The sequence below is a fragment of the Cololabis saira genome, chromosome 14 (assembly GCF_033807715.1).
Source record: "Cololabis saira isolate AMF1-May2022 chromosome 14, fColSai1.1, whole genome shotgun sequence".
In the NCBI taxonomy this organism is placed as follows: domain Eukaryota; kingdom Metazoa; phylum Chordata; class Actinopteri; order Beloniformes; family Belonidae; genus Cololabis; species Cololabis saira.
This window is the reverse complement of record NC_084600.1, coordinates 20,794,104-20,807,511: the sequence shown is the minus strand read 5'-3', so window position 1 is coordinate 20,807,511 and position 13,408 is coordinate 20,794,104. Positions and strand designations below refer to the sequence as shown.

Here is a 13,408-nt window from a genome sequence, read left to right as displayed (position 1 = left end):
GTCTACCGAGCATAATTCATAAAATGTCACAAAGTGCAGTACATCTGGATTTCCTTCTATTGTTATAGGAAATATATTTAGTATCTTTAGGTCGAGCCAAGTGTATCTGAGATCACTAAATAACCACGTAATAAGATACGGCAGGTATTTTTACAGCCCAGTGAGCTTAAAGTGAATTTGTCCTTGATTATTTTTAAGCAATTGTAGTTTCTAGTGATTTAAGGGGACAGATGTTTTTTCAAGAAAATCAACATTATGACAATATTCAGTCAAATTCGACGACAAAAACATCACCTTTCACGTATTATTACACTCACACATGTCACTAATGGCAATGATTGATCAATGTTTTTAACTTTCAGCTAACTGATAATTTAATACGCATCTACTTATAATCTAATAATCTGTTTGAGTAAGTAGGGGACAATTTATGATTGGTAATGAGTTAAAAAAATAACAATGTTATTTGAGGGCACCAGAGGCAGAGTGAGGATCAGTGTCCTGTCAAGGCGCACTTTGACAGGTGACGGGGCGGATGATTGATCCGGCAACCTTCCAATCACCCCGAGGTGAAGTCAGGAGTCATTGTAATAATCACACGGTACAACATGAAAGGCTGAATCTTAGAGTAGCAGAGAGAAGATCTCTACTTTATCAACAAATGAGAACATTTGTGAAATGATAAAAAATAATTTTCCTTAAGGATTTACATATTATTGGAGATGTATCATCAAAAATTTGACACATAAAACATAAAAAAAAAGAAGCCCAGAAGTTTGACGTGGTCACTCATCAGCATTTATCAACAGCTGATATATACGTAACCACGTTGGAAACCTTTGTCAAGCGCTGCAATATGGAGCTATCTGCTGATGCCTCTTAAAAGTTTACAAAGTGAAAAACAAGCATATTGTTAACCCTATCTACAAGCAGCATTGACTTTTCTGTACCCGGTGACATCTGAGATGGACTATCACACACTGAAAACATGTATTGTGGTCAGATGAGGCAACATTCCCTTCAATATGCCTTTCAACCCCTCTGAGAATGAAAGGCAACATGACGCCGTGATAAAAGCTTTACTGTCCTAGCTTTATGGGAATGCAGGAATATATTTGTTTATTAACAAATACAATTAAGATGAGAAGACACCTTGGGTTCATAATGTTCGGAGAAAAGAAAAAACTAATAATCACACTTTAAGAATAGCTGTGTTACCTTTTTTTAAAAACGTATTCTTCCCATATAACCCCAACTCATGAGCTGGGGTTGAAGACCAATCAATCTTTGAGTTATCTTATAAATTTACAGTGAAAGCAATTACTAGTTTGGCCCTGCTGTTAATCCTGTGTTATTAGAACTTTGTAATGTCCACTTTTTGAACTCCGAGCCTCTTCCCTTCCTCGCAGTCTGACCTCCATCCCACACTCTCTTGGGGGTCCATTCCTGTTCTTCAATGGCTTTGTGTGCGACTTTCCCAGATAAGGCCGGATAAGCTGTGTTCTTTCAGGCCCAGCTGAGCCTAATGTTCAGAGCCTTTGCTCATTGTTCCCATCTTAAGCAAACAGCATATTTATTTTTGTTTGGCTTCTTTGGTTAATTGAGACAGAAAAATGTAAAAAGTGTCCGGTGCTGTCCTAAATTGAGACATAAAAGAGCTTGATAAATATACACAGTCAAGCTAGACTGTTTTTATAACAGGCCAATTGCTGGAAAAAAAAAAAAAGAAAAAAAAAGCCTTTGCTTGTGGGCAAAGATAGTTGTTGTTTTTTTAATAACTGGCTTTTTTTATCTTGTGAACCTGCGTTTCATGGAAACTTTGGATACAATGACAGGTGTTTACATCTCTGCCAGTCATCGTGGACGGATCAAAAAAAAGGCTGAGGCCAATATTATGTCCACATCCAACATTCTTTCCCACTTTCAAAATGTTCTTTTTTAATGTTAATAAATGGTTTCAGAAAGTGCAGCAATATAAAAGTGCTTGTCTCCTTGTGAAATAAAATCGAAAGGTTACCATTTTATTTCCTGGATTTATCTGATAAATCTCGTTCAATTACATTACATCATCAATTAGACTGACACGAAGACATTTTAGTTCCAAGACTGACAAAAAGGGATTTGCATTGCTTCATCTGAACTTTGGGCAGCTTGTCTATGTCAATTAAATCAATATAAATAGTTTTTACTTATTGTTTATGTAATAATTGTTCGGCGGTCATGTTCTGGGTCTCCGGAAAGCGCCTAGAGACAACTTCTGTTGTAATAGATGCTATATAAATAAAATTGAAGTGAATAAAAACCTTGAGATGGAGGAGGGAAGTTGCCCCCCCAAACAGAAATTACAACACAAGCCTCTAACAGAGAGGTTCCCACACAGCAACATCTCTGGCAAAGTCACTTAAAAACTGGTACAAAAACAACAAAAAAATAGTGTAAAAGCAGTTTCATTTCATGCATTTGTACCCGATGCAAAGCTGACTTACACAGGATCCCTTGTGAATACTAATTTCCTGTCGGAAGCTCCTTCAGTTTCTCCCACAGGGCAGAGTCAATCAGAGCCGTCTTCTAAGGTCTTCACTGATCGATCTGTGCTTCCAAGAATTTGACAATTGGGGTGACAGAGCCAGTCTGGGCTCGCTTCTCATTCTCTCCTGAGATTTCATCACTGGTCAGACATTCAGCGGCTCCTAGGGCCACTGTGTTACTGGGGGATGGCAGCTGCTGCTAGACAGGTACAGGTGTTTAAGTGCTCCTCTTCACGGAGATGGTGCACCCATTATTCTTGTTTTCCAAATCCTCTTGTCCTGGTAATTTTCTCAAACTATCAGCCCTAAGAGTATAAGTAGAGACCTCCATATGTTCAAAAGACCCACCCATATGTACAACATATGTATTTGTCAATAGATGTGTGCATGACTCAAGAGACACAAATCATGGTGACCGATTTTTTTCCCTCTGTTATAAATGACTAAAGAAGCATAAATTTGCGAAACCGTGTTACCTAACATGTAAGAATAATTATGAGATTGTATTTGCTGTAGCACATTATATTTCTAACAGGACTATCCTCCTCGTGATGATTAGAAGTCCCTGTTATTGATTACAGAAAAGAGACAAATGACATCAGACTTCATTTCCAGCTACATTTACACAGATTAACGGTGCCCTTGGCTGCTGTAAAACATCAAATCATCTCCCAGATTGATTACAATGGTGCCCAGGTGCTCTCGCGCTGTAATTAGGTTTCTGTTTGACCACAAGATTTGCCAACAAAAGGATTGTAATATCAACTGGCACGGTGCTGACCCTCCCACAGGCTTTGTCTCAACAGCTTTTCTGGCTCTGAGATGGCAGATAAGTCTGATATAAGAACTCGTTAAGAAACAGAAAGAGGATGGTAAGTGAACAGCGATGGTTAATGCTGCTTCTGCAAACTGACCGTTAATTATGCAGGCTGAAGAAGCCAAGAAGAAATCATAACTGACTCTATGTCAAAAAGTAAATTAGTATTTAGTATTTACATATCCAACCTTATCTTGCAATTGAGAGGAGACGGAAAGTGCAGGAAGATGTAATGATAGAACTAAACCTCGCTATCCTTAAAAAGAGCTGAAGACAAGGTTGACAGAGAGACAGAAAGACAAAGGGAGAGAGCTGCATGTGGTTTCCTGATGATCACTGTGGCCCCCGAGCCACGCTATCCTGGAGCTACAGACTGTGTGACATATCCATCAGTCTCCGTGGACATTACACATGTCATTAGTTGCTTCCACATGGACAGAAGCCTATAGCACTGCGAGAATCTAAACTTCCAGCAGCCACACAAAGCTCAAGATATCCCTGGACGGCAACCTTTTCTCACAGCCTGCCATGAGTTTTAAGTAGGAACTTGTGGTCTGTGAACTGAACTAGAATCCATTTACTGTAAGTGATGCACAAACGCTGTCTTTCTCATACACACACAGTACATATCCATATATCTCTCAAAACATAAAAGCCCACCGGAAGGTAGAGGAATTCTTCAGAAGGGAGAGATTCAGGAGGCAAATGCAAGCATTTCTTGGAAATGTTGCCTGACTGTTTCCGCAAAAAAGTTCGGAAACTAATCCCCCACATATTTATACACGTCTGCGTGTCCAGAGTAGTCTTGACTCCTGCTGATCTTGTGATCACTTTAATCTTCACTGAGGATTGACTCAGTTATTCTAGCTGTGTTCTGTGGTCTTCCAGGCCTTTTAATGTTGTTGAGTTCCCCAGGGATTTTTTCTTTTTAATAATGCACCAAACTGTTGATATGGCCACATCCAAGGTTTTTGCTCACTTATAGATTTATGTTATTTTTCAGCTTTTTAATGTCCTCCTTCATTCATTGAGGTTTACCTGGACTTCATGTTGGTAGCTCCAGTCAAACAGCTGACAAGTACCAACTTAATACACAATATATATATTCATGAGAAAATTGACTTTATCCAACCATTTAATTTATTTTATTTCAATTGTCCAAATATTATATTGCCCCTTAGAAATTGAGGTATGTTTCTAAAATGGTTGTATTTTCCAGGCAGCTGGGTGGCACAGGGGTTAGAGATACTGAAGCTGCAGTCCTCCTGCAGCGGTCGCAGGTTTGAGTCCTGGCCTGCGGCCGCTTGCTGCATGTCATGCCCATTCTCTCTCTACCCCTTCCTGTCTACACTTTGAATAAAGGCCACTAGAGACACCATTTAAAATGGCTGTAATTTCTAAATGTTAAATGCAATATTTTGTGAAACAGTATTTTTGTGATCACATCTTGATTGTTTTATTTAAAATCTATTGTGGTAATGTACAAAAGGTAAAATCGTAAAAAGTCACTGTCCAAAATACTTGTGCACCTAACATTATGTAACATGGCATATAGTTGGCTGCTTAAAAAAAGTCTTAAAAGCTCTAATTGGAGGCCAGGTGGTGCACATGGAGGAAATGGACAACCACAAAAGATCATATACCAAATCACCAACAGTTACTCCAGAAAGAAACCGATTATGCTCCAGACTGAAACACCCCTCGTAGCCAAATCGTCTTACTGCATTCCGGATATTTGCAAATAATCACAGTTTGTGTGTTGCTAAGCTCATTGTGAGAGGGGATCTCAGCTTCTAAATATCAGGAATGAGGGTCTAGAAAAGGTTACATGTTGCTGGATCCAGCTATACTAAAAAGAACTAACAGATGTGTTTCCTCTTTCATGAAAGGCAATCTAAACTTATGTAGACAGTAATTTAGAATAAATCAGAATAGTTTTCTCTTTACTCCTCAATATATATCTTTTCTTTACACATTTACAATATTAGATACTAAATTAAAACAGCAATTACAGTACTTGTGTTGAAAAAATACCTATATGTGGTCGCCAGCAGCTCTGTAAAAGCAGGACGGGGTGAAGGGGTCAACATCAGGTTGATCGTATTGGGTTTAACCTTTGATCACAGTTTTCAAAGATTCGTTAGTTTCCTCTACAGGACAATACATTGAAACATTCTTGAATAAAATGTTTATTAATGAGCATCAAGCTGCTGCCTTGAAGAGTATTAAAACCAGTGATATTCCATTATAAGCAGGCAGCTTTAAAAGACGCTCCGGGGGCTAAAAGATCCATGTCAGAGCAATCCTCTTATGAGATTGGTCATCAGTTTTATCTCATCTGGTGTCATGTTTTCACCACAGAAGATCTGCTGGTTGTGTGTGCCTCACCAACACATACACTGTGTGACCATTGAGCACTCAGCCTCATAGGAAGGGAAGGTGACTCAAAGTTCACTGAGAGCCACTGTGCTTTAGAAATAGGAACTATCGATTAAGCAGCTAATTCAATAATTCTATTTATCACTGAGAAAGCTTGGTCTATTTATAACAATGGGCATCACCTGTACTTTTTCATACTTGCAACATGCTAAAACAAGACTGAAAAGATATTTTTGACAACATTTAATCCTCTGAAAGTACGCCCATCAGGCTGAAATGACTCCCCTTCCACTTGAACAAGAGCCTGCAGACTGCCATCCCTTCTGTGTGCATGTAAAAGTTTCAGCAGCATTAGCTAGCTGCCGTGCAAACATGATGATTACACAGGAAAATCTGTAATCCCGCTGGGCTTATTGGGCTCCTTAAACTGGTCATTATGGAAGAAACTGAGCACGGTAATTGTCAACATTTGGTTCCACTAACCAAGAAAACACAGCTGGGAACACAACACAATAACAATACGTACACAAATGTACGTGGATATAAACCAGGAGGCCTAAATAAATACACATGCATGAATCTGAGGCAGCTGCTTTGTTCCATTGTTTCCATTACTGCTGAGCCACAGTGACATGATAGTTTAGTTAATGGTGTGTCTGCAGTCACTGTAATATGCCATTACAGTTCAAGACCTCAGTGATGGCAAAAAAAAAGAAGAAGAAGAAAAAAATAGAAATAGCTACGGAACTTGAGGGCAGGCCAATCAATATTTGGTTTGTGCGATATAAAGGAGGGAGCAGGCGCTGTCATCTTACTTTTAAAAGAAAATGTGAAGAGAGAGGGTTTGAAAACCACCCCGTCAGACGCAGTGGTGTCGTAGGGAAGGGTGTGAAAGCATATCGAGCACGTCTTGTGTTTGAGAGAGGTCTCTGGCCTGTGATCCCTACCGGATAGCCTTCTGTTTTCTTCTGGCACCACTTCAGTAGAGCGTTCCTCTTAGATCCTCCATACTCCCGCGCCAGTGCAGCCAAGGGGTCCTTTCTTTCCACACTGTCACCAGGGAAGCATGAGCCACAGTCAGATAAAGAGAGACAGAGGACATTTGCAGTTTCTCATCCCGTGCAATGAATCACCCTGCTGCAAAACTTCTACCAGCTCCACACACAAACTCTAGTGCACATCGATATGAAGCAAGTTTTATAAATACCGGGATAGTTATTTCAAAGCTAGTCGAAGACTGTGCTGATTAAGGCATCTTGACAGAAGAGAAAGACTTTGCAATTCCTCTGGTGCGCTGCTGCAAAATGTCCTGACTCGTTCCAGAGATCTCTCCAGATTACTTTCTTTGGCTTTGAAAATATACATATAATTGTATTTAAAAGGTTTTTTCGAAAAGTCCTGTATACCAGGAAATATGCAGTGGTATGGGGGGAATTGTGGCTGAATGATGCACATAAAAAACTGTTTATATCAATTTTATAGCTTTGAACTTTACATTGCATCTCCTCATGCCTCAGCAGCTGCAGACATACGCTTAGGGGCTGAGGTCTGACACAGTAGAATGGCCTGCAGAGTGTGTACCAATATTGCTCTTCTAATTTCATACTTATTCCTTTGCTGAAAGCACCACATTGAATTCCAAACTTTTCATTACTGGGGAGGCCCATCTTGTGTATTATCTTATCCTCCGTTATCATTGCAAGACTGAAGATACTTTGTAGTTGAGTTTATTTGTTTTGGACGTCAGCGTTGGCTCATGATTACTCTGGAGTGAAGCCAACTCTATACAGTGTCCATTCCAGCTATAAATGCGGGACTTTTATTTGTTGGCATCCTTTCACTTTCATGGTGTCAAAATGTTACAAATAATAATAAACCACTACACTGCTGTAAAATGGAAAGAAATGACAAATTAGAGATATTTATATATATATATATATATATATATATATATTTAGATGTCCATCTGCAGTATTATTCATAGAGTACGCTCCCTGGGGTGAGAGCTGAAGCTGAGTCCATGGGAAGACCATGAGACACGCTCGTTGCTCTGAGCACCCTAGACGTCCAACACGTCACTGCTGCTCTGCTGTTCAGTTCATTATTTCTCAGTTTGAGGCGTTTTTGTCCCAGAAGCCGTGAGATCCCATCCAGTGATTATATTCCTAAGGGGAAGAGCATTAGCGCCATACCATAAAACCTAAAATTACCAAACATGGAAAGAGAATGCTGCTGATCTCTTTGAGCCCATTGCTAAGAAAATCTGCAATGTGCCCGCACACATTTCCATCAGTTGCACCATTGTTTATGGCTCTAACAATACTGTAAATACAGATGGTGAAGGGCAGGAGGATGGATAATATGATGACATCAGAGGAAGATGAAGTACAGCTGGACAGACGGGTTTTTGAGTTTCTGCAGCGAGTAATTGTCGGTGTCAGCTCTCTGTTGGGTAAAAGTGAGGGCGTTGCTCTTTGTGCCGTCCAAGTACAGGGACTGGTTTGTTTAACCAACTTTACTGTTGCACTGTGACAACAGATAAAAAAAAACAGCCTCAAATGTAACCTGCTGCTGCTGCAGTCGAGTGCTACAGTTAGAATATTGTTAGTACACACAGATAGAGTGGCCTATATTTCAACATGACAGGGAGTAGTGCCAAAAGTCAGAGGAGAGAAACACGTCAGTTTAACATCTGTCCTCCTTCCCTTTCTGATAAGCGGACACTATTTGCTTTATGAAAGCAGCTAGTCTCAGATCAATAGTGTTGGCAATGCAACTTATGCAGCTCCAAGAGACTCAGATATTTGTTTAATACAATTTAAAGCATTGTTCTGATACTTTAAACTCTGGGGATGTATGTAAACAACAAAGGGAAAATATGTTCACTCCTCAAAATTAAAATCATTTTGCTTTCCAGTATCTGATCATTTAACTGCTCTGAATTCACCTGCACAGTTCAGTGGGCTTATCTTCAAAGGCGTTTGATAATGTTAACCATCAGATTTTAATGGAAAAGTTGCATAAATATGGTTTTCACGATACTACATACAAATGGTTAAAAAATTATGTCTCAAATAGAAAGCAATTTGTTTGTGTTAATGGTTGTTATTCCAATAAGGCCAGATTACTTTATGGAGTTCTGCAGGGTTCCATCCTTGGACCATTATTATTTCTTATTTATATTAATGATTTGTCTAATGTTTCAAATTTCCTTTTTCCAATAATGTTTGCAGATGACACAACCCTAGTGCTCTCTCATTCAAATTTCAGCTCACTGATTAAGGATGCCAATGCTGGCTTAACTGCCTATGCTACAGTATGTGGTTCAGATTAAATAAACTATCCTTGAATATAAAGAAATCTAATTTCCTAATTTTTACACAAGGATTCATACAAAATTACTATTGAGTCTGTTAATATGCCTCAGGTGTCAACTACAAGATTCCTGGGTATTATTATTGAGAGTTTGAGTTGGAGAGAACAAATTGACTGGGTTACCAAAAAAGAAAAATCAATGAATCCATTGGCATTATAAGGCATGTTAGTTATCTTGTCACAACGAGTTGTCTCCTTACACTTTATTATAGTTTAATTTATCCTTATCTCTCATATTGTAATATAGTTTGGGCAAATACTTTTCCTACAACTCTTCACAAAATTCTGGTCCTACAGAAATGTTTTGTTAGGATTGCAACTCGATCAGAGTCACACGCTTCATCTACTCCTTTATTTCAGAAACTCCAGATTCGTACTATTTATGATATCAATATTTTTCAGTTATGCGTTTTTATTTATAAGTGAAATTCAAGTGAAGGGAATATTCCTGGACAGTTCAAGACTTACTTTAAATCATATTCAAAGGTTCATTCTTATTCAACTCGACAATCCTCAGATCTTCATCCTCCTAAATTTCTCACTTGCAGAGGTCAATTTCCGATGAGATTTAGGGGCACTAAATTGTGGAATGATTTTTCCCACCTGGGAAAGGGCTCTTCCTCTTTGAAATGTTATAAAAGACGTTTGAAGGACCACTTGACTGCTGTTTTGTAACTGTTTTCCCAATGTATTGTTGTACATGTATCCATGTTTTTTTTTTTTTTGTGTTTCACTTATAGGGACATGATCATTTCTACCATTAGTCATATTTGCTCAGGAGTCAATACAAGTTGTAAAAACAATATCCCATGCACACTCACACACACTTATTTTTTGTCTTTATTGTTTATCATTATCTATATATTGCATTATTAGTTTGCCATCACTTTTGTGTAGTTATACTTTTTGTATGTTAATCTTGTGTTCTTTATCTTTTAATAACTTCGGTGGAGGCTTCAAATAAGCCCATTGGGTTTTTTGCTTCTTCCTGCACTGTATAGTATTTATCTTTGATATTTTCTTGTATACCTTTAAAACTGTGCAAAACAATAAACTAAACTAAACTATCTCACAGAGAAATATAAGACAGCTGAGTTTAGGGCAGCTCACCTAAGTTTGCTGTTGCTTCGATTGTAGCTGAATGATCCAGTACGGCTGCTGAGGGAAACCGGGGTTTTGATTACAGACTCAAGAGAGGGGCTCTTCCTCATGAGACTGTTAGGCTTCAAGTCCTCCCCGAAGTTCGACAAAGCATCTGTGGAATCGGAGGATGCAAGAGACGGAAATAGACAAGAGAGAAGGAGACAAAAGAGTCAGAAGACAGAGCGTATCCTGGATATGTTTGCTTCCACTCAGGAAACAGTTTCTTTCAAACAAGTCCCAAATGGGTGGTTTGAGAGCATTTTAAGAGTTGGGGATCACTTTTACAATATTTGTTTATTAAGAGGAACAAAAGCTAAACAAAACAAATAAAAAAAACCCCAGAATCAATAGAAACCTGTGGTTTTCATACGATGCCTGCAACTGGTTCAACTTTGATGACAATCATAATTTATAGTAGTAGCTGCTTGACCTTCAAACCATCATTTATTCATTTATGACAGGCAATAAAATACAGATATAATTTACATGTGAACCGAGCAGGAGACATGATAGTTCATGGTTCTATACTGGTACTTTACTGGATAGGAATCTCTTGCCCGGCTGGCGCCTGTCTGCGTGACGTTTGTGTTCCTGTACCTACCTGTGTTTTCTCCAGGTGTCCAGTTTCTTCCCTCAGAGCATCGCAGGGTTAAATTGCTCATTACACCATGGTAATAGGTTTAGTGTGATTGCCTCTCTACCTCTGTGTCCGTGACAGACTGACGATACGTGCAGGCTGTAACTGTGTCTTGCTGAACGCAGCTGAGTAACTATGACCCTCAGCAGGATGAAGCAGATATAGCTAAAGGATAAACGACGAGTTCGGGTCAAGTCATGTTTGTATGTAAAACCCATTTAAGACAACTAACAATGACCAACATGTTCTTTGTCAAAATAGTGAATAATAGATGCCAGTAATAGTAAATTTGCAGAAAACTGAAAACTTTAAAACTATGTAAAGGAAACGGAGATATCAAATGTTCCAAAAGTATTAATAATATGATATCATAATTTTTATAGTTAAAATAAATCTTTCTGGGCTAAAATAAAGAAAATTCTTGGCAAATAAACACTGAGTCCTTCATTCTTTTTTTTTGTAAACTATCACGTTTGAAAGGCATGTAGCCTTTAATTTAAAAGAATGAAGCATTGATGTAACAGATCCATCTGATCTGTAAAGGAGCCTGACAGATAAACAATCAAACCTGGAGTTGCTGTGGCTCAGAGAGAAGAGCAGTTATCTGCCAACCTCAAAGTGCTCCATGAATAGGCGAATTGTAGTGAAAAGCGTTAGAGGTAAAGGAAGGAAAAAAAAAAAAAGGAAATGTGTACATATATATGTGTACATATATATATATATATATATATATATATATATATATATATATATATATATATATATATATATATATGTAAATGACCAAAACAAAATACACTAAACTACATAAACTAAACTAAAAGGTTGACATGAGTAGAAATGCTATACAGATACAGTCCATCTAAACTAAATCTTAAAACTTGCAGGAGGCAGGTCAAGGGATGGAGTTCAGTGGGAGACAACACACTAATGTTTCCATGTTTGTGGGAGGCAAAATATGGAAGCATTAAAGATTATGTGTCTCACTGCTCCAAAGTAATCAATGAATATATATGAAGCCTTGGTTAAATATCAGTTTATCTCTTTCTGTAATTTATTATTATAATACATATGGTTTGAGGCTGAAGGTCACCCACATTCATGTCAAAGGCACAATTTTGTCCAAGGATAGTCACTAAGATTTTATCCTTATTAAAAATCCAGTAGTTTAAAGTCACATAAGCTTTTTTTTTTTTTTACTTCTGTAAACAATCATTATTCCCTGTTGCCATTGGCATTTTTAACAAATCATTGTGATGTGTGGTTTTAAGCTGTTGTTGTGTTTTTCTCTGTTGGCTGTACAGAAAATGACCCTTCTGAGGCAATACAGATTCCTAAAACAGGAAACCTCAGACCCTGTAAGAAACAGCTAATTATAAACTATTACTGTTGACATACAACCAGAGAGCATTACCATGGGGATGAGAGAACTCTCCACGACTGATTCTCTTTTCCAGTGTCTTTGACAAAGGCTTTATGTACGATTGCCTCTAAAAGAAAACAAAACAGAAGTGGCATCTCATCACAGTCTGAAACAACTTCACTTACACAAATTCAGCCACTCATTCTTCAGGGGAAACTTGGTACCTGGATAGGAGAGACTGCAGCAGCTGGTGCAGTGCGTACAGGGATCCCACTCAGTGGGCTTCTGGGTGAGGAGTGCATTTGAACTGTGTGGCCCGGTCCATCTGCAAGATCCAGCATCAAGTTCATGGGTACCAATTAATTAAAATGAGGCTTTTACATGATTAAAACATTACCACATGCATTCTGTGGCTCCAGTGTAAAGACAGCATTAATTGCATCTGTGAAGATGCTGTTTTTATACACAAAACAAAGAAAGCCATTTATCTAAACCAAAAAAGGATAACATATAAAACAGGATAGACTGACAGTGGTACCCAGCGTAGAGGATGAAGTTATAAACTTCCGAAACAGAATACCTGATAGTATACATTTTCAACAAAGGCCACTTCCTTAATTCATTAATCACCTTCACTTCTGACTAAATCTTTAGACCATTTAAAAAAAAAAAAAAGTCTGGTTGATATTCAAAACTTGAATGATAGTTTTTAAAATATATATTTAGCTCAGGAAACGCTCTAGTTTTCTAGTGTTGATGCTGTCAGCACTTCTGTAAACAGCAAATCTGATGAAAAACAGCAACTGCTCATTGATGAAGTCGCAAAAGGTCTCTAAAACTTAATATTGTGCTGTGACCAAAATAGACAGAGCGTGCAGCATGTGTTTTTGTTTATGCCAAATTTGCTGAGTATAAGTGATGAGAACAACTGTCTCTATAGCTGCAGAACATAAAGCACAAAACGACACATCAGTGGCAGATCTATCCAACTTCCTCAATCTTTTTTACTGAAAGACATCAGAAAACTTGAAAACTGTCTTGGGTCAGCTCAGACCAGACAGTCTTGCACAACAGCAAATGCAGAAAGGTTATTCCTGCCAGAGTTCCCACCACCTTATCAGCTGCTCTGCAGTTAGACTGATGTGAGGGAGATGCCCGTCAGTGTG

General features: G+C 38.3%; 1 protein-coding gene across 3 annotated transcripts in view; it reads right to left on the bottom strand.

The window, feature by feature from the left end:
• specc1 (sperm antigen with calponin homology and coiled-coil domains 1) overlaps positions 1-13,408 on the bottom strand; it is an 83,571-nt gene that overhangs the window by 20,367 nt on the left and 49,796 nt on the right. For all 3 annotated transcript variants that reach the window (XM_061740086.1, XM_061740087.1, XM_061740089.1), the window contains 4 exons: positions 12,467-12,567; positions 12,294-12,369; positions 10,210-10,354; positions 6,672-6,774 (listed from right to left, as the gene is read on the bottom strand). In XM_061740086.1, coding sequence (XP_061596070.1) covers positions 6,672-6,774; positions 10,210-10,354; positions 12,294-12,369; positions 12,467-12,567 — 425 coding nt within the window. The remainder of the gene's footprint in view (positions 1-6,671; positions 6,775-10,209; positions 10,355-12,293; positions 12,370-12,466; positions 12,568-13,408) is intronic.